Source organism: Microtus oregoni, unplaced genomic scaffold, assembly GCF_018167655.1.
Source record: "Microtus oregoni isolate MIOR12 unplaced genomic scaffold, Mior012 000003F_ref0000135, whole genome shotgun sequence".
Lineage (NCBI taxonomy): Eukaryota > Metazoa > Chordata > Mammalia > Rodentia > Cricetidae > Microtus > Microtus oregoni.
The window spans coordinates 42,097,619-42,122,172 of record NW_024543062.1 but is presented as its reverse complement, the minus strand read 5'-3'; the positions used below and the strand labels follow the sequence as shown (position 1 = coordinate 42,122,172).

The 24,554-nt window shown below is 38.0% G+C and overlaps 1 protein-coding gene across 4 annotated transcripts in view; it reads left to right on the top strand.

The window, feature by feature from the left end:
• Window positions 1–24,554, top strand: part of Cdh20 (cadherin 20) — a 250,098-nt gene that overhangs the window by 207,945 nt on the left and 17,599 nt on the right. For all 4 annotated transcript variants that reach the window (XM_041648982.1, XM_041648983.1, XM_041648985.1 and 1 more), the window contains exons 7-9: window positions 5,534–5,787; window positions 17,340–17,476; window positions 22,576–22,697. In XM_041648982.1, coding sequence (XP_041504916.1) covers window positions 5,534–5,787; window positions 17,340–17,476; window positions 22,576–22,697 — 513 coding nt within the window. The remainder of the gene's footprint in view (window positions 1–5,533; window positions 5,788–17,339; window positions 17,477–22,575; window positions 22,698–24,554) is intronic.

Here is a 24,554-nt window from a genome sequence, read left to right as displayed (position 1 = left end):
TAGACCAGGCTGGCCTCGAATTCACAGAGATCCTCCTGCCTCTGCCTCCCGAGTGAAGTCCTAAGTTCTTAAAACATTTTAAATGCCATGTTCTGTTAGTATTTGAACGGTTTGAAGAATAACTGTCCATCTGAAGTCTCTGTACATCTAGAAAGCCTAATGTGACTATAAGCTTGACAAATGACTATGCATTAACCTGTATTTCTTAATTATAAGTTACATTTTTAAAAGAACTACACAAGCACAATACCTTAAATAAGAGCAGAAATATATATAAGAAATTTGACTTTAAATTTGTATCAATAGACCAAGATCCATACCAGTACAAAGTATTCATCTCTAGAGCAAATCCCCTTTTAAATGTAAACAAACATTTATAAACAATATTTGGGAATAGTTCTCTCCAAACTGCTTCCTGCTTTTTGTTGGGTGAGGTAATTTTGGGGTTCACAGAGACCTTTCAGGGGATCTTGGTTCATCAAACGACATTAGTCTGGCAGGAATCCACAGGTTCTCAACCTCTGTGGAAACAAAAGCAGAACCTCTTTTCCAAAGCAACATATCTTTTGACTCAAATTTTGAAGTCAAGATACTATATAAATATATATGTATATATATACATATATATATGTATATGTATATATATAGCTTAGCAGCCTGGACAATAAAATGTCTCTCTGTACTTAGCTCATTCACAGTAAAAAAAAAAAATCAGAGAAAACACAATAGTATACATAATCCAAACTCTGTGTATTTTCCATCTTTATGTGGCTTACTGTTTTTACTCCTTTTTACTGTTTGTGCTCTGTCTCTTTAAAGACATTATTTTATTTTTCTATTTTTTTCTCTCTCATTTATCCAACACTATGACCCATTTAGAGGTCTTTTTCATCTGAATTTGTCTTTATTATGTATCTGTAATCCTTTTCTGACCAGGACTGCTTCTTAAAATACTAAGCAGCATGGTTAGGACTAAGGCTTCTTTTGGTTCCACCCAATCCAACAAGGCAGAGGTCCATTCACTCTGAGACTACCAGGTGGGAGTCATCCTTACCCCCTCAACCCAGGTAAACAGTTGGTCCATGCTGTCATCAACTAACTTGCAGCATGCTGCCCACAAATCTCATTCAAGTGTTTGGCCTCCTGAAAGAGTCAGAGCTGTTCATGAAACTAGCACAAACCAAGAAGATGCCATTTCTTTTTTTTTCAATATGTTTTTATTAAAAATTTCTGCCTCCTCCCCGCCTCCCTTTTCCCTCCCCTTCCCCCCACTCCCCACCCCCACCCCCCCTCCCTCTCCAGTCCGAAGAGCAGTCAGGGTTCCCTGCCCTGTGGGAAGTCCAAGGTCCTCCCCCACTCCATCCAGGTCTAGGAAGGTGAGCATCCAAACAGGCTAGGCTCCCACATATAAGCTACATTTTTTTCTTTTTCTTTTCTTTTCTTTCTTTTCTTTTTCCTTTTTTGCTGCTAATGCTGAATCAGGAAGACCTCTCTTAAAGGAGCCATGACACCCTTGCTTACCACCAGCAAATAGAGCCCATTGGAAAAAAATGTGGCTACCAAGAAACTGTGTTAAACCGTGTGTGTGTGTGTGTGTGTGTGTGTGTGTGTATCTAGAATTTATTTTTAAGTTCTCTCAGGTTTTATCTATCTGCTTGGAATTCCTGCCTTGTTCTATTCTGCTAAGCCACTGGCAGAAACAGCTTCTTTATTAACCAATGGCAATAAAACATAATCACAGCATACAGAGGGAAATCCCACCTTAATCTCCTAACACAGATTAAACTTTTTTTAAAACTGAATTTATGGCCTAAGGAGCTGGATCAGTGAATAAAGCATAAATACCAGAGTTCCCCAGAACCTACTAAAAAGGTGGGCAGTTGTGGCAGCCTATGTTTAATCCAGCACAGGATTTTAAAACAACACAGGATCCCGGGTATCTAGGTTCAGTGAGAGATCCTGCCTCAGTAAACACAGAATAGCACAGTTAAAGACACATGTTGCCAACTTTGAGCCTATGCACAGACATAAGCATTCCTATACAAATGCATGCATTCTACACATACTAATAAATTGAATCTACTAATTTACAAATGAACATATAATTTAAAACATTAATTTGTAAAACATTGGTTTGTTTTATAAGCAACCTCAACCTGCTGCCTTCCTGGTGACCTTGCCCAGCAGCTGCTCACACTGCTCACACCAAGTGCACATGTTAAGGCGCCTCAATCCACCCACCACCTGCTGCCCAAGGCCCGTCCCAAGCAGCCATGCACATAGGCACTTGTAACTCTGACCTGCCAGAGACTTTCCCCAAGCTTCCACACACTCATATCATTTCTGGTTGGTAAGAACTCCACAGCCCTACCCTGCTGCTATCTACGCAGAGGCCTTATAGGTGGCCTCTGTTAGTAATCACCCTTGCTCTCATCACTACCATCTATCTGCTTGGGACATTACCCAAACAGCAGCATGTGTGGCCGGCAGGACCCCAGCAACCCTTGGTAGTCACTAAACTGGAATCACTTTCACCTCTTCATTCACAAATCAACACTAAGTGTCCAAAGGACTGAACTTCAGAAACCTGATCCAAAGCCAGCCACATTAGGGTAATAGCAAAAATACAGGACAGCAAAAGAACAGACATACGCCAAATTTCTCCAACCAGAAATCTTCATGGCCAGCACATACTGATCTTGAAACAGTATAAAATGCTAAGACAGACTTATGAATCCTCAAACACATTCATATAATCAATCATTATAAGTCATTAAATTTGAAAATTAATAATATATGCTAACTTTATAAGATGACTAAAAATAATATCAATTTTTTACAAGGAAAATGATTGAAAACATCTTCCAATTATATATTTTGCTTCAGCTATTAACGCACCACTAACCACTAAAAAATGCTCAAAGCTTAAAATAATTTCTTGAATGCAAAAGTCACCTATTCAAAAAATTAACTAATCATAAGATGGAGCCTTTAAGAGACTTAATATTTAAGTTAAAATTTATTTTAAAAACATTCTAAATGATACAAGTATAGTGACATATTAAATTATTTTATAGGTTAGATGTCATTACAAACACTCACTTTTAAAATATATTTATTAATATTATAATTTGAGCAAACTAAAAATTTCTTTTCTCTACCTTCTTTATCTGAAAAAGATTAGACATTGCAAGCTAGAACTCTGTCTCTCAATGTCACTATCCAAAGAGTATCCAAGTTCAATCAAAACAAACATAAATGTTTCTTAGGCTGTTTAAATTCCTTTTCTGAACATATGAGCTGCCAGAAAAATATAATTAAGAACAAGACCAATAAAATGTATAGATAGACTAGACACATATAATAAACATTTTAAAGGCGATTGACTGATAAATCCATATGTCTAGAACAACTCCCAGATGTCTGATCCACACCCATCATCTTCCTTTGTCATTAATAATGTCAGTCAAAATTGAAACAAAAGTTTTACTTTTGATTTATTTTCCCTAGGGTCTATTATTTGTCTAAAAAGTACATTTTTTTTCAAAAAATATTAAGCTGAATTGAAAGAACTGGTTCTTCATACAATCACCATGATTGTTACACAGGACATGTGTCATTTTAGCTTTTAAGTAAGCAGTCAATTGATTTTTAGTTTCTTAAATGCTTGAAATATGCCTTGAAATATGTAATTTTCAGAGTGTTCTTTGTTCTATAGTAGCATGATATTGTGCCATTTTCTAGTCTTCAGCTTAGCTTCCATCTGCAAGCAAAAATTAGTTGTAGGGAGTCCATTCTCTTCTTAGGCAGGTCACAAAACACATAAGTTCTATACTTCTCTAATTCTAATAGACCATGAATTACAATCCTCATTATTATTTTATATAGCCCTTCAAAAATCCAACTTTATGTGATCCAATGCCTTATTTGTAATTATTTGAAGAGCTCTTGGAGACACAGTTGGATATATTATATTTACCTTGCCTGTATCGGGTTTGCTCCCTGCTGGTGCTTCAGTACCCTTCTGCCTACACAGTCTTTCAGAAGACATTTTGACAGCAGTAAATTCCAGTGCATGCAGTATCAACCCTGCACAAAATGAGACTCGCATGCAGCACTAATGCCTTTCATTGCATACAGCTTGCATGGGCACTAACATCAGAGCTCATCACCTGCTAAGCACCAGTAATTGTGATGTAGCATCTATTAGAAAAAGGCTGAACCCCCAACGTATAAAATACATTGAGAACCTACACCCCAGAAAAAGATATTAACACCAAGCCCATATATGCCATAATATAAATGTTAATGCATAGAAGAAACTTGTGACACTACTTAATACATTAATAACTTTTTACTACATTTGGGATCTTTGGCCTTACTACACACTGGGGAATAAAAACCCAACTGAGTCTTTGCTTTTGACCTTGAATCTGAAGAAACACTAATATTTTGTAATAAAGAGTTGCCCTCCCTACATGGATACTATGAACAGAATGTGGGTCCTCTGAAAGGCATAAATCATTCTTAACCACTGAACCATCCATCTCTTTACTCTCCCAATTTTATATTTTATAATATGGAATCATAATAGATAAAACTGATTTCTTGTTCATGAGCCCTGGTCAGAGAAATTGTACATTTGAGCCATCATCTTAGCTGTCACTATGCATCAACTTAGTCCTATCTTCTGAGCTTTCTGAATTCAAAGTTCAATGCCAAACTGATTTTAAAGTAAAGTGTAAAAGGGACCATCTATGATAAACTAAATAAACAAAGGTCTGTGTGACATAGTGTGCCAAGGATATATGTTATGTGAAGCACCTAATGTATTTCCTTAGAAAGAATCACTGTTGCTTTGAATTCAAGAAGAAAACAATCTACTCATTTTTTAGCTAGCATAGAAAATGATGAGTTTCACTAAGAAATGTTTGTTCATTTCCATATCATTTTATCTTGCTTGCACTCACTCCCCCACCATCCTTCCTCACTCCTCCATGCTCACCAGTCCAATTTCTCCCCAAAAGCAGTTCCCTTCAAAAAGAAAAATTTTAAGAAGAAAACAATAAATCAAAAGTCTAATCACATGGTCTTCCTAAGACAGAACACAAGCTTGGTCTTAATTGCCCAACGTCTTTCCAAGGGAGAAATGCCTCTGAACACAAGGTCATCAGGGCCATATTGTCCACCTGCAACAAAAGGGTTTTCAGGAAACAAAACTTTCCTTATTAAAATTAGGGTGGGCCAAAACGGGTCCTCAGACTTTCTCTCCAGACCATGCTGAGTAAAGTTAAATAAGTTAAAACTGAGTTTACCAGACATCTTCCTTCCTTCTTACCTGTTATAAAATCTTATAAAATGTTATCACTGAGAGCTTTAGAACAAGACAAGATGTCCCTGTTTTTACTTTTTTCTCTTTTCTCACTGTTTCAATGAATTTGGGGGTTCTCAACCAATCACCAGAATTGTCCGTCTTTTTGACTCTGGATATGTACGCTACCGGCTGACCATTTTTCTTCTCATTGCCTTTCAGCCCCTGAGTTTTGAAAGCAAGAAAAGCTATACTCTGAAGGTGGAAGGAGCCAATCCTCACCTGGAGATGCGTTTTCTGAACCTTGGCCCATTTCAGGACACGACCACCGTGCACATCAGTGTGGAGGATGTGGATGAGCCGCCTGTGTTTGAACCTGGCTTTTATTTTGTGGAGGTGCCTGAGGATGTGACGATTGGAACAACCATACAGATTATTTCTGCCAAGGACCCAGATGTGTCCAACAACTCAATCAGGTTTTCCTATAGATTTCACTTTGTCTTTATATCCTGGAATTTTTCTTTACCTTTTATGCAAAGTTCTGGCATTTTCTCCCTTCTTTTTTCATCTTTAAATCCCTCCTCTGGAAATTCTTTTCTGAGATTTTTGTTGTTGTTCAAATAACATAATAACATCATGTAATTGGATAATTAAATGTCATTATATGCTAAATTCACTTTCATTTAGCTCAGATATACACATATGCATACCTTTAATTCTCAATCATGGCTCCACTTCTACTTGGTCTTTGTTAATTTTGGGGCCTGTCCTAAGCATTGAAAACACTAAAGTCAGAATCTCTGGTCTTCACCCACAAAATGTTAATATCAGCCTCCAAGCTTTAGTAACCAAAAATGTACCCAGGTACTGCCAAATGTCCTGTAGCAGTGATACGAACAGCCTAAGAGAGGACCCACCAATACAAAACAACCTCAGTCACACACAAATGTCAAAATCTTCAAAATCACTCCTCATTTCAAGTTTAGTATTCTCTTTTTAAGTTAAGATACAAAGGAATGGGTTTTGTTGTGGCATTTTTATGTCTTCATACTTTGTTCTTATTCCTCTCCCTCCATAATGACCTTTACCCCGTTTTTTAGGTTCCCTTCTGCCCCCACAAATGGCCATCCTTTCTACTTTCATGTCACAGAAATTCTACTATCCCATTTTCCCCTCCTTAAGATATCCTACTTATGGTCTTTTTATGTCCTACACAGACACAGACACACACACACACGTGTGTATGTGCATATACACAAACTTATTTGTACATTCCACAACACCACATATCTAAGAAAACATGGTGGAGTCTGGTTTACTTTGCTTAGCATGGTGTTCTATTTCATCCACTTTCCTGAAAATGCCATGACTTCATTTTTCTTTCTTCATGAATGAACAAAATACCACTGTGTGTATTAGCCACATATTCTATATCTACCCATCTGTTGATAGATGTCTAGGCTGGTCCTACTACTTAGCTATTATGAGCAGAGGAGCAACAAACATGTTTGTACAAGTATCTCTGCGCCTGGAGTATGTGGGCCTGAGTCCTTTGGGTAAATAACCAGAACAAATAGAGTCACATGGTCGTTCTATTTTGGAGGAACCCCCACACTGATATAGTAGCAGCTGCAGATTACATTTCCACTAGGAATGTCTAAAGGGGCCTCTTTTCTCTGCATCCCAACTAGCATTTTCTTGTTTGTTTTCTGGAGAGAGATGCAATCTCAAGGCAGTTATAATTTGCTTTCCCTGATGGTTAAGAGTATTGAGCACATTTTCAAACAGTTATTGCCTGCTTTTATTTCTTCTTTTAAGAACTGTCAGATCAGGTTATTAGCCCATTTTTCAACTTGCATGATTTGTAGGAAGTACTGGTATTTAATTTTTGCAGTTCACTGTGTATTCTAGGCATTGATCTCCTATCTGATACACAATTCGCACAGATTTATTCCTTTCCATGTAGCATCTATTCTCCATGATGAATTCTTCTTTTGGTTTACAGAATCTGCTTGAGTTCATGTAATTATATTTGTCAGTTTTCAGAATTATGTCCAGTGTAGTTAGATTCCTTTCTAGAAAGATCTTACCTATACCTGTATCTTGAAACACATTGTCTGTATTTTCCACTCAAAGTTTCAAGGTTCCAGGCCATATGTTAAGATCTTTGATCTACTTGAAGCTCCTTTGTGTAAGGTGTGAGAGACATGGCTCCAGCTTCGTCGTTCAGTGTGTGAATATCCAGCTTTCTCAGCATCACTTATTGAAGAGCTTGTGCTTTTTCCAAGAGATGATTTTAACAACCCCGAAAAAAAATAGGTAGCTACAACCATTTGTGTTTATTTCTGGGTTCTAAGTGATCTTTGGATATATAGCCATAAGGTTCCCTCCAATGCTCAGGAAACATGGAGGAGGAGAGGGACAGGTAGAATTTAAGAGCTGGAAGACGTGATGGAGTGTTGAGGAATGTTGTCCTCTAAGCGTAGCCTGGCAGTTTCATGCTTGAGTGACAGCAGTTATGACTACCTGCAGAAGACAGGCACCACCTACATCTTACCATGGAAATGGGCGGGCTCATGAGGCCTCATCCCTCTCTCTACAAATCTATAAGCAGTTTATGATTGCTGGAGGAGGAGAAACATTTTCTTCAGAGGTTTAGGCACTGGTAAGATGCCTCTGTTCCTGTAAGCAACCCTCATAAAACTCATTGGGTACTCCCAAATCAAAGAACACTTCTAGCACCAATCGACTAATGAACAAAACAACCAAAAATAAAAATAAAAAATCCCCAGACATGAAGTAGAAGAGGGATTAGTTGGGAAGAGGAAAAAGATAAGGAGATGGTGAGAGGACAAAAGAATGTAACAGGAAGTGGGTGTGATGATAATACATTGTATACATCTATGAAAGCATCACATTGAAGCCCATTGTTATGTAATTATGTATAACAAATGCTAATAAAAGCAAAGACTCTTAAATAGGTAAAGCAATCCTAAAGTGCAGGGTTGGAGGTATCACAACTCCCAACATTAAACAACTATAGAATGATACTTTGTATAGTTACTTGCAGGGAGTCCCTGATCCCAAACACTAATTAAAACCAAGTAGGAACATATTTTATACCATATATTTCTTTATATTATAGAAAAAAACAGGCACAGAAACATTTCCTAAGGTCAGTGTCTTTGATGACAGACAGGTTGGTCAGAGAATTCTCTATACTAAGCACCGACCTCCATCTCTGTCCCTCCAAGGTCTGCTTTGCTACAGAAGATTCCAACTGGGATTCTCCCCACTCAAGACTGGAGAAGACTCTCAGAACCTTGGCTGTTTCCAGTCATCTCTAGAAGCTGGTGGACAGGTTGACACCTCAACCTTCCATAGCCACTGCCAAGCCTCTGAAGCCAGATTCACAAAGATCAGAACTCCAAGGCTGTTTGAGGCCATCTGTCCCGTTAATTGTTAAAAGTCGCACAGTAAAATGAATCTGGAGCCTCGGTACAGATAAAACATTTTGAACACACCCCCATTTATCAAGCCCTTTCTGTCACCTGGCTACTTCCCTCATCTGGTGCCATTTTGTATTTAATGAAAATGTGTTTTTGGAGTTTAACTTGTTTTCTCCAGAGAATAACTCTACCAGGGGAAAATCTGCTTTCTCTGACTAACTAGTAAACACATTACATGTTCAAGCATCGAAATGGCTAAAAGTGATTTTAGTGCTTTAATTTAAAAATAAAAAAACAGCAAATCTTTCTGAGTTATACTTTGTAAATTTATATTTCAACTTTAGTCTTTTTGTTGTAAAACTACATAAGTGAAGCATAATGTCCCCATAACCATCACAACACAATGAAACGGATACATTTCTATTTTAAAAAAACCATGATTGTATCTTTGTGATCATGACTTATTAATCATATATCTATTATTTTGTGAGATAGTAGTTTTGCTGTCAAAGAGGGTAATGTGGGACTACTATACAGAATAACAACTCATGGCCGAGAATAAAGCAAGTGTGAATGGAATGGAAAGGAGATACAAGTTCTAACATGGAATATGGACTGGGCAGTATATTTCCACATGATCTCCCAGATTCTGACTGTGGATGACCTCTATGGAAACAAAGTCTGATTAAGTGTCACACTAATAAGTAACAAATAAATCAGGAGACTGAATGCAGTCAGTATAAAAGTATGTGTGTGTGCATACGTATGCACATGCGCACGTGCACGCACACACACACATAACTTCACAGGGACTATCTGGGATTCAGTACTACAGCCATTATCTTAAGCCAGCTCAGCAGGGCAGTGGGGAGAGAAAAGCATTCATGTTTCAAGATGCACTTGTGACTGCAGCAAACAAAATGAAGGAACAGAAAAATGTCACTTCAGAGAGGCCCTTTGAAGAGACATCTGTCAGCATGAGGGGGTTCTAAGGAAGCCCCTGGCTGTTCCAAGAAACCTAGACAGGATAAATTCAAGAGCATGCACACTGGGGCTAGAACAGGATCCACTGGCTGCTCTGGGGCATAGCTCTTTATCCTTAGGGGAAAAACTGGCAAAAACAGGGTTCCAGGTGCAGAGTAAAAAGACAAGGTGTCATGTACACAATTTCTCCTCAAATAATAGAGTTTACAGTGGTAGATATAAGGTCCTTGGCTGACTCTGTGTCATCCCACAGAAGCATGGAATTGCCTCTAGGTTCAGAAGAACATAAAGGATCCTAGATTCTCAGAGATCTCAAAAGGAAAATTAATGAAAAGTCAGCTTTGTGGTTCTTATTTGCTAAGCTATTTGGAATTGCTTTCCCCTGTGAACAGTTCTCCAAAGTATTCATAATATCCTCATTTGTAGATGCCAGTTAATTGGAGGGAGGAGCTGGAGAGACGGCTCTGTGGTTAAGAGTTCTTGCTGATTCATCATGAGCACCAGAGTTCAGACTCCATCACCCATGAAATAATCTCTAGGCAGCCTACAAATGCCTGCTAACTCCAGTTCCCAATGGATCTCACCCCTTCTATATGAACACAGGTGTATACACCTGCACACAAATATGCAAATACCTTTACATAGACCAACATACAAAAATATTATTTAAAAATCTTTTTAAATGAAACCGTTTTAAGTATAATTTGTATATTATGTTACATAGCTAACTTACAATTTTCTTATAAATATTTGGATCATTAAAAGCAAAACACATACTAAACAGCCTCCCAAACCAACCTATCATCTAAAGTTAAAATACTACACATTGAAGGCCATTTAAAGTTTTTAGAAGATTATTAGGGGCTGGACGGTGATGGCGCATGCCTTTAATCCCAGCACTCGAGAGACACAGGCAAGTGAATCCCTGTGAGTTTGAGACCAGCCTGGTCTACAAGAGCTAGTTCTAGGACAGCTAGGACTGTTATTCAGAGAAACCCTGTCTCAAAAAAAACCAAAAATTTTTTTTAAAAGGTTATTAGATTATTAGGATTTACATAATCTCCTTTCTAAAAAGATGATGCTGTACTAAGATATGTGCCAGACCTTATTCACTTGTAATTCACCAAATGCTATAGATTTAATTGTTTGCATATGAGAATTACAAAGTTTAGATCCATCCTAACATTGATAAATACTCAAAAAATAGTAATAATAAAAAAAAAAAAACTCCGGTCAGGAGGATAGTGAGCCATTTAGCAACTAAAATCAACGTCTGCTGGTATGGAAACAGCCTGACCTCCTGTGCCATCCTGTTGTGTGTGTGTATGTGAATCCAGCCATCCTGCTCATGACAGAGAATGTCCTCATCCAAGCAGCCAAATGTCAGTGCTATCTGCCCAAGGCAGCTTTGCATATGTGTGCTAAGAATATTCTGTTCGTCATAGGCGAGAATGTTACAGTTGGAGACAGGAAAACTGCATATAGGCTTCACTACTAGGCCCCAATTTCCTTGTTTTCCATCTGTATCTGTACTTTCAATTTGTTCTCCTACACCCTGGAAATTGGCCCAGTGCCTCATTCAGAGAAATAAAGGCCATTATTCCCTCACTGTAGTCTAGCTTGGGAAATTGAAGAGGGGATTCTACTTGATGAGAGAAGCTCCCTAAGGCAGGCTCCTGCTGTGTCTACCAGGCAGTGCTGTCAGGGGTCCTGTGACTTGGTTATTTCTGTCACTCCATTTTCCATGCCATCTGTGATATTTGCTGTGGTGGGGTAGCTCTCCAGTTCCCCATGGGCTCTTCTCCCCCAGCGATATGCCAACAGCCTGGAGAGCTGCCATCCAGGTCATGCTCTGGTGACCAAATGTGGGGTTTTTCTTGTGTCTCCAGGCTGAAAGATTAGACCACCGTTAGCCAACCAGTACTTCTATTTTCTGAAAGAAATTCAGCTCTTAAGGCAGCTGATAAACTTTGAAGCTAAGTCACAGGTGTATTCAGAAGAAACTACCAGAGCCCAACTCATTTTAAAATGAGTATTGTAAATACAAGGTCATTTTTATTAAAGAGTTAACCATTTGTTATCATGTCTCATGAAGAAGTAAAACTGTGTTCTAGGGCAGTCTTCTACAATCCATATGTCAATAAGGCATTGGTAGGTGTTGCAAAGGGGTCAAAACCTGAAGCTGAACTCCCTAGATTTGATTCCTAGTAGTGTGACCTTGGATAAGTGACTTAACCTCTTAAGCCTCTTGATTGTCTGATCTATAAAACAGAAATAATAATAATGCCTACCAGTGGTGTTTCTTGTATGCTAAATGACTCACTACAGTCAATGTTTTAAGCAAAGTCTAGCAAATAATAAATGTTTGTTAAACAGGATAACCTGCAGAGAGGTTAGTTGACTTCCTTAAATTCCCTATTATGACTTAAGAAGTCATAACAGAAGTTATTCCCTCTGAATTCGTAAATGAAGTTACTCCAATTTCTTTGACTCTTACTCATCTGCTATCTTTTTAAATCCTAGGTCTCTGAATAGCAATCGTGAATCTCTACAGAAATGTATACACTTGAAGCAAAATGTTTCGTAGAGCGATAGATGATAGATAGGTAGGTAGATTGATAGATGATAGATAGATAGATAGATAGATAGATAGATAGATGATAGATAGATAGATAGATATAGTTTTTCTTACATTAATATTTACCCTAACTATATGTTATAATTTGGCATGCACATATCTCACTCCACTTCATTTTATTTCAATACTAATCATAATGAGCTATATTCATTTCACACCTCACCAAGCTGAATTGTGAAAAACACTGCACTTCAAGTTATTACTATCAAAATTACAGTTTCAGCAGAGAGACGCTTCAGTGGCTAAGAATGCTCACTCTTCTTGAAAAGAACCCAAGTTTGGCTCCCAGCACTCACATTAGGTGGCTCACTGCTGCCTGTTAACTCGACCTCTGGGAGATCCAATGCCTTCTCTTGGCACATTTCCCCCAAAAGACACACACACACACACACACACACACACACACACACACACAACTCAAAATAAATTAAAAATAAATTTTTTAGAAAATTGCAATTTCTCCACCTCAACAACTTTAAGACAAAGACTGCTAATTCTGTCAACTTTTATTAAAGTTTTGAACTCAATATTTTCCCTGGCTCTATTTAAAAGCAATCTGTATTTTATTTTAGCCATTCTGACAGGTGTAAGGTGGTATCTTAAAGTTGTCTTGATTTGCATTTCCCTGATCGCTAAGGAAGTTGAGCATGACCTTAAGTATCTTTTGGCCATTTGAACTTCTTCTGTTGAGAATTCTCTGTTCAGCTCAGTGCCCCATTTTATAATTGGGTTGATTAGCCTTTTACAGTCTAGTTTCTTGAGTTCTTTATATATTTTGGAGATCAAACCTTTGTCAGTTGCAGGGTTGGTGAAGATCTTCTCCCAGTCAGTGGGCTGTCTTTTTGTCTTAGTGACAGTGTCCTTTGCTTTACAGAAGCTTGTTCTATTGGGATCTCACCAAGGCCAGCTGGCCTAGGTCTGAAAAAGCATGGGATAAATCCGGACTAGCTGAACATAGCGGACAATGAGGAATACTGAGAATTCAAGAACAATTGCAGTGGGTTTTTGATCCTACTGCACGTACTGGCTTTGTGGGAGCCTAGGCAGTTTGAATGCTCACCTTACGAGACCTGGATAGAGGTGGGCAGTCCTTGGGCTTCCCACAGGTCAGGGAACCCTGATTGCTCTTCGAGCAGATGAGGGACGGGGACTTGATCGGGGGAGGGGGAGGGAAATGGGAAGCGGTTGTGGGGATGAGGCAGAAATCCTTAATAAATAAATAAATTTAAAAAAATAAATAAAAAAAAAGCAATCTGTAAGAACAGTGCAGCTATAACGCCATTGAGATGGTTTAAATCTTAGTTGAAAGTGACTTAATTGCTATAAATTTCTGTTTGCTTACCTGAGGATTAGGATAAATTTCCAAAGCTATGAGAATGTTAAAAGAAGCTGTGTTAGATGCATAGTAATGTGACCACTGTAGACACACTTCAGCTATTATATCTACTGGCCTTTGAATAACTAGCCACTTCTTTATTTTGAACACTAACTCCTTATTCTTTTTCCCAATTTTGGAGTTTTCTTTATCTCGTGATTGTTTCCTTTGCTATGCAAAATCTTCAGTTCAATGCAGTTTCTTTTTTTGTTTGTTTGTTTGTTTGTTTTTGTTTTTGTTTTTGCTCTTTCTGCTTCTGTGCTGTTTGGATTATATCCAAGACATCACAGCCAAGACCAATGTTGAATAATTTTCTTTTGGTAGATTGACTTTCTGACCTTAAGTCTCTTCTTCATTGGAGTTGATTATTGTGAAAAGGGTAAGGCACATCTGTATGTGGACAGGCAGTTTTCCAAATACCAGCCATCAAGGACAGTTCTTTCACACCATTATGTGGTCTTGTTATCTTAACAAAAATCCAAAGAATTGAGGGGAATGCTGTAGGTTTCCAGGCAGGGAAGCAAACCACGGAAAGATGAAACTGAAAACTTGGTGCAGAAAGACTTCTCAACCAGGATCGAGACTTTGGGGAGTCTGCAGCCAGGTGGTTCGTTGTCAGCATATTTAAAACACAGTACAATTTGGAAAAAAAAGTTTCCCGTTGTAATATAATTCCCGGTGCAGAAGGAAGCATGATTACATCAAAACTTGACTTGCGGTACATGTCACTTCTCCCAAGAAGATGGCTTCTAAAGACAGGTTACTAGCTTAAGGGCCTAGGGAAGGATCTGACCTTGTTTGGTTCCTACAGCTATTTGAGCTATTAGCCACTTCTGGTCCTAGTTGTAGAAGCATGGGGAGCCCTGGATGTAAGGGTAATTAAGATTACTAACCACCCTCATCCTGGTTGTAGAAGCATGGGGAGCCCCGATGTAAGGGTAACTAAGATTACTAACCACCCTCATCCTGGTTGTAGAAGCATGGGGAGCCCCGGATGTAAGGGTAACTAAGATTACTAACCACCCTCATCCTGGTTGTAGGAGCATAGGGAGCCCCGGATGTAAGGGTAATTAAAATTACTAACCACCCTCGTCCTGGTTGTAGGAGCTTGACATGGCCTGGTCCAATAGATAATGCAGACCTGCAGGCTATTGATCACCTCCAATTCCCAGCTTTCTGGAAAAACAGACTATATATTCTTCCCTTTGAAAGAACAACCCTAAATGCTAATATCCTGGGTTCCCTGGAGATCTGTGGGCAAAAGCACCGCATATGCATTTATTTCTAAGTTTTCAGCCCAATTCATTCCCTTGATCAATGTCTTTATTGCTATCAGCATATGACAGTTTTAATTACTTTTGCTTTGTATTGTATTTTGATGCCAGGACAAATAACAGTATTTTCAGAAATACCAGAGTACCTAAACAAATAGTTTTTCAGAAGAAGATACACAAGAACCTTGCAAATGTACCAGGTGAGGAGGCAGGGGGAGCTCAACATAACCAACCTTCAGGCAAATACAGCTTTAAACCACAATGAGATGGCATTACATCTATTAGAATGCCTTGTCCCCCAGAATTGAAAAATAACAGAGCATTCAGAAAGTGGAAACTTTGTACCATGTTGGGTGAGGATATAAGTTAGCACAGCCATTTTGACAGTGTAGTGATTACTGAAAACTAGAATGGTCATATGATCCAGTCGTCTTGTTTCTGGGCATATATCCAAAGGAATTACAATCAGCCTATAGAAGAATCACCTTCATTTCCATGTTAACTGCCACATTAGTCACAAAGCCAAGATATGGAAACAACCTGAATGCTCAGCAACAGATGAATGGATTTTTAATCTGGCATTTTATATATACACAAGAGAATACCACTCAGCCTTTAAAAATAAGGAAATTCTGTCATTTGTAGCAACACAAATGAATCTAGAGAACGTGATACTGCGTGAAATAAGCCAGGCACAGAAAGGCAAATACCCATGATCTTAGTTAAATGTGGACTCTAAAATGTTAAACTGATTTTTTAAAAAAAATGGTGGATATCATAGTATAAGGCCAGCAATGCTGATGGACAGAGAAACAGAATGTTTCGGTAAAGGGAAACAAAGTTCTAGATAGACAAGAAGATATGGTGATCTATTATACATATGGTAACTAGTTAATTATATATTAAATACTTCAAAATTGTAGAAAATTGGATTCTAAAGGCTCTTGTCACAAAAAGTAATATGTGAAATGATGTATGTGTTAATTAGTTCGATATTTTAATACCACAAGATATATATACTGTGTATATACTATATACACAGCTGGGTGGTGGTGGCAAACGCCTTTAATCACAGCACTCGGGAGGCAGAGTGAATTTCTGTGAGTTCATAGCCAGCCTGGTCTATAAGAAATAGTTCTAGGATAGGTCCCAAAGCTATAGAGAAACCCTGTCTCAAAAAATGAAAACATAAAAACAAACAAACAAAAGAAATATTATACTATATCCTAAACTACATAATTCTCAATAAAAATAAATTGCTAACCTTTACCAAGGAGTACAATGATAGTTCTCAGTCACAGCTAATTATCAAAATGTCTCATTTTTAAACATCATGATGCCTGACCTTACCTCCATCTCCCAAGACAGTAAACAGATGAGAGAATACAGATGAATAGAGGGAACCAGGTTGCCAAATCAGACTGAAGAATAATTACAATTCTTACTCACAACCTAATCCACTAAAGACTCAAAAGATAGAGCAACAGCAAGAAGAGTCATGTAATTCTTCTTTTGCAGAAGATGAAAGCTGTCTGGATTAAGTGCCTGTAACTACCCTTCTTTTCCTAAATAAAATGCACATTGGTCCATACTGAACATACATGGTGGAAACAACAGAGAAGACTTGTGGCCTGAACCAAAGGGGCCTTTGTTTTAATACAACAGCTGCTTATGATGCCCTTTGAATGCTGAAAGTCATATGATAGTTTCCAGAAGGTTGTCCATTGGAAATTCACGAAACTCAGTTTCATTTATAACTGGCAATGAAATAGACCTGCCCTATCCTGATAAAAGCAGGATATATATGGAATCTTTAGCTAGTAAGTTCTGTCAGTTGGGAGTTAAATCATTACATGTCTACGAGTTGGGAAGGCCAGGAGCAAACCTTTCCTTCCCAACAGCGACAACAGTTCTAGGAGCAGAACCACATGACTGCAGTAGCTTTGCTTCAAGTTCCAGCATTTAAGAACTTAGTTGAATGCCAAGCACATATAAATAGAGGCTGATATTAAGGGCGCCACAAAACTCTTGGAGCAGTTTTAGTCTTTAAATAGCAGAAGTGATTTCTGTGTACATTGAAGCTGCCATAAGGCCCTCAATACTCTGTTTAGTTCATTTTTTCAATAAGATACTTGAAGTTGTGAAAAACAAGTTTCTCAAGCATGATAAAACCCTCAGTGTTCCACATATTCACAACTCAGAGGTGACTGAACCACCTTTAACACAGTGTATATACTCACTTCTCTCCTGTACTATGTTCTCATGTTTATTCAAGTGAAAAATAATTACATATTCCATATCTTTGCAGATACTCCATTGACAGAAGCAGCGACCCTGGGAGATTTTTTTACGTTGACATTACAACGGGTGCTCTCATGACTGCAAGACCACTAGACAGAGAGGAGTTTTCTTGGCATAACATAACAATCCTTGCTATGGAAATGAGTAAGTAACCTAATTTATTTGTCTCCACAAAGTTACAAAACGTAAAGGTATAGAAAGTGAAAGTTTCTAGACCTTATAATAAACAAATGTTCCACAGGAGAAACTGAAATTATATGCTATACAAATAGAAGGTCATGTGAGTTGGTCTACTGTTCATTTTTTGGTTTAGGGACATCCTTATTTGAGCTCAGTTTTGGTTTTGTTTTTATGCAAGTACCAGCTAGTAAATCCTGTGTCTGTCAGGAGTTGGGTCATCACATGTTTATGATTGAGAAGGCCTGGAGTAAAGCTCACAACACTGATATCAAGTCTAAGGAGCAGAACCATGAAACTTTACCATTTCTGTTTTTCAAGTTTCAGATTAGCTAGAAAGTCCCATCTTAGAACTACCTTTGCTATATCCCTAAAGTGCTAGGAAACTTTGTTTCCATTTTGTTTTGATTCTCTGACTTCTTCAATAACCCAATGACTATTGAGGAATATATTGTTTAATTTCATATTTCTATGGCTTCTCCTAATTTTGATTTTTAGGTTTTGTATTACATTATAATCTGATGGCAGAAATGACTTTGAGTTTGCTTTTTTTATTTGCTAAAACTTTTACTGTAACATAACTTTATTTTAGAGAAAGTCCCATAAGTTGATAAAAAATATATATATTCTACATGTGTGAAATATTACATAAGTGTCTATAAGGAGGCTTAACTCTGAAATTTCTTTGGTTTCTTGTTTTAAAGATGATCTCTTACAGTGGAGCAATAATGTTACTCACTGTCATTATATCTGGGTCTTTCTGTCTTTTTATTCCCAATAATGTTTGTTTTTATGAAATTATATATATCAATATTGAAGGCATATATATTTACAATCATTTTTGAGACAGAGTCTCACTGTGTAGCCCTGTCTTGGCCTATAACTCAATCGACAGAGAAGACTACCCTCAAACTCAGAGAAATCTGCCTGCCTCTGTTACCCATATGCTAGGATTAAAGGCATTTACCACCACAACTGGCCACAACAACTGGGTCTTCTTAAATGATTTTTTCTTTTTGCTAACTGGTGTGACCTTATTTACCTCTTCTAATTAATCCTAAGGTATTCTTCAGCTATTCTTAATTGTTTCTGGATTTGTTAGGTGTATCCTATCATTTTCAATCTGTGACATGAGGTGTGCTTCTTGGAAAGAAAAAACAGTCATGTCTTGTTTTTGATCCAACCAGCTAGTTTCTATCTTTTAATAGAAAAGTTAAAACTATTTACCTTTAATTTTTTAGAAAGGTTTTCTGATTCCTCTAAGTTTGTTTCACTGTTTTCCTCCCTAGTTTTAGCACTGATGTTTCTCTCTCTCCTATGAATACAGTGATCTTCTGGTTTACTGTGTTATACGTGACTGGTTATTTCCCAGTTCACCTTTGTTCATTTATTCCTCTCACAAAATGTTTCCTTTCCTGAGCTCTCAAGTTTTTGACTGTGTTTCTTTCTTCCATGTGTAGTATTCCTCTAAGAATCTTCTGTAGGTAGTGTGGGTTTAGTGGTAAAAAACTGTTTTAGTTTATGCCCAATATGCTCTTTTCACTTATTAAACAATAACTTTGCTGAATATAGGCAATCTCAGTTGGCAGTTATTTAGTTTCTAGACTCAAATATTCCATGTTTTCCTGGCTTTGGGGCCCTCTAACAAAGAAGATGTAATTCTGATGTCTTTGCCTTTTTTGAGTTATTGCAGCCTTTTGTTATTATGTAGTTTTAGCATTGTAACTATGATAAGAGATTCTTTTCTGGACATGACAATTCTGTGTTTGAATGGTGTTAAAGCTTAGATGTTAATTTCTTGGAAAGTTCTGCTATAATTTAATTGGCTAGGTTTTCTATGCCTTTAGATTGTATCTCAGCTCTTCCTACCTATAAATTCTCCATGTTTGAGAGTCCTTGAAAGTTGTAGTTGTGTTCATTTATTTCATTACTTATGTTTAAATACAGTCTTTCCTCAACTTCATCTTCAAATTCCTTTGTTTTGAGACAGGGTTTCTCTGTGTAACTAGCTCTCCTGGAACTCACTCTAAGACCAGGCTGGCCTCAAACTCAAAGAGATCCTCCTGACTCTGCCTCCTAACTGCTAAGAGTAAATATGTGTGCCATCACAAGCCTTTCAATTCTTGATATTCTTTCTTCTGCTTAATCTAGTTGACTGGTGATGATTTTCACAGTGTTTACATATTGAGTTTTCATTTCCAATAATTGTTCAGTAGTGTATTTGTATGTTTGTTTTTGTTTGGTTGGTTTTTGTTTTTGTGATATTTTTGAGACAGGGTTTCTCTGTAAAACAGCGTACCTGTCCTGGAAGTCACTCTGTAGACCAGGCTGGCCTTGAGCTCACAGAGCTCCACCTGCCTCTGCCTCCTGAGTGCTGGGATTAAAGGCATGAGTTGCTTGGGTTTTTTGTTTCTCAAAATATTCATTTTCTTACTGAATTCCTCATGCATGATACTTTCTTATCCAGACTCTGGGCATTCATCTGCTTGTTTGTAACCTCTTACAAAGTCCTATTTGGAACTTCAATGGTTTCAATATTGCTGGACTCAGTTTAATAACATATTATCTTTAGCAGAGACATGTCACCTACCTTTTCATATCTGTGTTTATGTTTTGTGATTTGTCTATCTGTCAGTACAGATATATTTTCTAGTTTATTATTAGGTTTAGAAAGCAGTCTGTTCATCAGGACTCAATTCCAATACCACTCAAGAGAATAAAATAACTAACAAGCCATTTTGATAATACCAAGACTAAATCAAAGCTGATACAAAAATAGTCTTAAAAATAGTCATACTCAACTACTTTATCACTAATGACCATAGACAAGCAAGTAGAACATTTAATGTAGAGTAAGCTATAGGCTTAGAAAATAATTTGGTTAAGGCTAGCAAGATGGCTTGGCCAGTGAATACATTTACCACAAAAGCCTGAGTTTGATCCGTAAGATCCACATAAAGTTGAGAGGAGGGAACTGAATCTACAAAGTAGTCCTCTGACCTCCACACACATGCACATCATGCATACATTCTCGCACACATATGCATACGCATGCTAACACACATTCATGCACATGTGTGTACACACACAATTTTAATTAATTAGTTAAAAATAATAAATTAAAGAAATAGAGGGGGATGAGGAGAAAGATAAATCAATGATGTTAAATAAAAGAAAAGAGGAAAGAATATTAGGAAGAGGAAAAGAAAAAGTAAAGTATTCTTGAAATACTACTGTACAGAAAAGAAAAATAGAGAGAGCTGGGGAGTTGGCTCAGAGTTAAGAGCACTCGTGCAGAGGACCCAGGTTCCATTCTCAGCTGCGCATGAGACCTCACAACCATCTGTAGCTCCAGTCCCAGACATCTGACAACCTCTTCTGAACTGCACAGGCACCAGGCACGCACGTGGTGCACTTACATGCAAGCAAAACCTCCATACGCATAGTAAATTTTTACAAAGAAATACACAAACAAAACCAGATAACATTACAAGAGAAATGCAAATCATAAATGCTTCTTTTAAAAATAATAATGAGCTAATGAGAGGGCTCAGCAGTTAAAGTGCTGGCCACACTAACTTGTTGACCAGTGTAAACTAGAACCCACATAAAGGTGAAAGGACAGAACTGACTGCATACATGAGCAGTGGTATGGATACGCACTCATACACACATGAAATACCATAATTTTAAACAAATAAATAATTAAATACTAAAAGTATAGCAAAAAGAGAAAAACCCTAATTGAGTGAAGGAGAAGAAAGAAAAGAAGGAAGGAGGGAAAGGAGGAGAGAAAGAGGAAGAAAAAAAGAAGAGGAAGAGGAGGAGGAGGAAGAAGAAATAATTTTTTGACAACAAAAACCTGAAGCAGCTTCTTCCCAAAACATAGAATTTTGGAGTTTGCAGGCAAGTAGAGAAGCAGTCAGCTGGAATTTCCTATCCTTCCTAAGGTTCACCTTGTTGTTAAATCTGAACCCAAGAATTGTCAGTTATCCCAGACAGGGCTGTATTTGTGCTAGGAACATTCCTTCTTTCTGTACCAGGTGCCATTGATGACTGGGTGCACTTAACCCTGTAGTCTGTGGGGCAGGTAGGTTCTTTCTCCAGAAATGTATTGTTCTTCCTCCCTGTACGGCCCCAACCACAGATGGCTTCCTGGTTTTGATTGCACAGCCTTTCTCTTCTGTACTTTTTACCTGTGTGTTACCCTAGCTAACACACTTCCTCTCTTCCTCCCTTTGTTAATCTTACTCTTCAGTCATGGTATCACTAGGGCCAGTTTCTAACTCACCATCTTTCCCCCAGAACAACCTAATCTACATAGGATTATTTAGGGGGAAAACCATAAAACATAAATATTTTTGAAAAAGAAAGAAAAAATGAACCTGAAGAACAATGTATTCTGGGATTTAGCAAAATTCCATACATTTTTGCTTGTAATTACTGTTGTCTCTCTGGGTGGAGACCAACACAGGAAAAATAGAGAGGGCTGTGCATTTGTCTAAAGGCAGCAATTCCAAAGACTCAAACAAAATACACATTTCCCCAAGAAAGAACATGGCTCCTGCCCAAGTCAAAGCTGTGGCTTTGAAATGAGCTTGATCCTATAAATATCCTTTTAGTCCCTAGACAGAAATAACTGTGCAGTGTTTCATGTATCCCCATGCATAACTTGAAACTTAAGTCAAAGAATTGGTTATCCCACCCAAGTGTTCCATGAGCACACATCCTAATCGGAAGTGACTATTGGAAATCCTAGAATAGAAAATAGATTTTTAATTCTGTAACTCAAAGAATGAACCAAGCAGAAATCAAAATTTTAAAGTTCATTTTGGAGCACTTGCTTCCCATGAAGTATTGTTATTTCCTGCATAGCTCCTGACACCCAACACGCCTTAGATGCTTCCTTCCGTCTCAGCGTATGTGTGGTCACACTCTTAACAGGCAACACACACTGTATGGCCACGTTAGATTGCCCATGTATTTCACCTGTTCCTTAGCAAACCAGATTGACAAACTGCCTTTCTGCCTTTCCACGCTCTCACTATCAATGTTCCTCTCTTTAGACAATCCCTCCCAAGTGGGAAGTGTTGTTGTCACAATCAAAGTTTTAGATGTGAATGACAACGCTCCAGAGTTTCCCAGGTTCTATGAAGCTTTCATCTGTGAGAATGCCAAAGCTGGACAGGTAAGGAAAACCCTAGATATACAGAGGTAACCCTTAAAGATAACTGTCTTAGTGAGGGTTTCTAGCACTGTGATAAACCGTCATGAACAAAAGTCATTTGGGAAGGAAAGGCTTTATTTCATCCTACACTTTCAGGTAATAGTCCATTACTGAGGGAAATCAAGGCAGAATTCAAGAAGGGGAGGAAATTGGAGGCAGGAGAGGCCATGGAAGATGGTTGCTTACTGACTTGCTTCTTATGACTAACCTGACTTGCTTTTTAACACAACCCAGGATGACCTGCATAGGGTGGTACTACCAACAAAATGCTGGGACCTCCCATATCAATAATTAATCAAGGAAATGTTCTATAATCTTGCCTATAGGTCAGTCTTATAGATACATTTTCTCAATTGAGGGTTGCTCTTTCCAAATGGCTCTATCTTGTGTGAAATTGGCATAAAACTAATCAGCAGAATAACTGAATTCATGATTGATAAATGTTCATAACAGAAAGGGCTCCCAACTTCTTTATATCAGGAGCAAACTATTTATTTGTTAAGATAACCACTTGGAACCCAAATTACATTTTGAGGTCTAACCACATTCACAGGACTGCAGTTTGTAGATCAGGTTGCACATGAAGCAAGGTTAGGAAGAAGGCAACAGAGTTACTGTGTTGAGGTGGACAAGTTCTGATGGGTAGGTTGGGCTTCTAAAGTTCTAACTAGGTGGTTCAGACTTTTAAAATGATGGTTTCTTTTTTTTTTTTTTGCTATCATACTTTTTGATTGATACACATAATACAGCATAATATTTGTTTACTCTAAAATATGATTTAATATCATATTTTTATGCTATGACAAAAGAGGCTAAAAGTAGTCATGAATTTAGAGGATGCTCAGTAGCCCAATGAAGAAAGCCATCCTTCCTCACTTGAAGGCTCTGAAAGAGAAGCTGCACTATGACAAGAGAATAATATCTTAGCCACTTCTCCTACTTTTGGAGGTGTGGGTGTCCTCCACTTCTAAGGACATCTCTAGTTGTCCTTTGTATAAGACTTTGAAGTGCAATTTATCTGTAACTTGGAGTTAGGGGACAGTATCACAAGCCTGCCCCATTTGTCATCTTCAGCCCAAGATATGGACCACTTAAACTATGATATGGATTCTGGGTTTGAAGGTCTTCAGTAGGACACAGCTAAAGCTCTCATATTGTTATATGGACCACCAGTTCTTCCTGTACTTGCCCAACACTGGTCATCCTCACTCTACCAGGTGTGCGTGTATACTCTCCTCTTACAGTGGATAAGAGCCATACAAAATTAAAATGCATGTCTGATGATTAGACGGGATGGAATGGAGACTGCTGAGTGAGGTATTACATAGTGGGGCTAAGGACTGTCAGGATAATGGAGGCCTTTATTGGGGGCCATGGTGCTCCCACCAGACTGTCTACCTACCCTTCCAAGTCCTAGCTCAACAATACACACAAAATTTTAAGATCTGGTCTTAAGATTTTTCCCACTATATTGTCTGTTCAGAACATTCCCTAAGAAACATTTTATCTCTTTACATTTGGCAATCAAAATAGAAGAGCAGCGGATCTGCATCGGCTTCTCCATGGGGAAAGGGCACATGTGAGCATGAGGGCATGAGACTGTACTGTATGTAACTTCCACTGCTTCCCTGAGCCTTGGCTGTATTCCTACTCTATTGCACCTGCTTTAAGATTCAATATTCAGACATTCCAGGAGGCTTACCCTGAGGCAGAGTTTGGATATAAAATGTTTGTGAGATCTATAAAAAGGAAAGACAGAGGAACTAAGTCAAATAAAAAAATTAAAAGTCCAACTGCAATAAAGTTCTACTAACATTC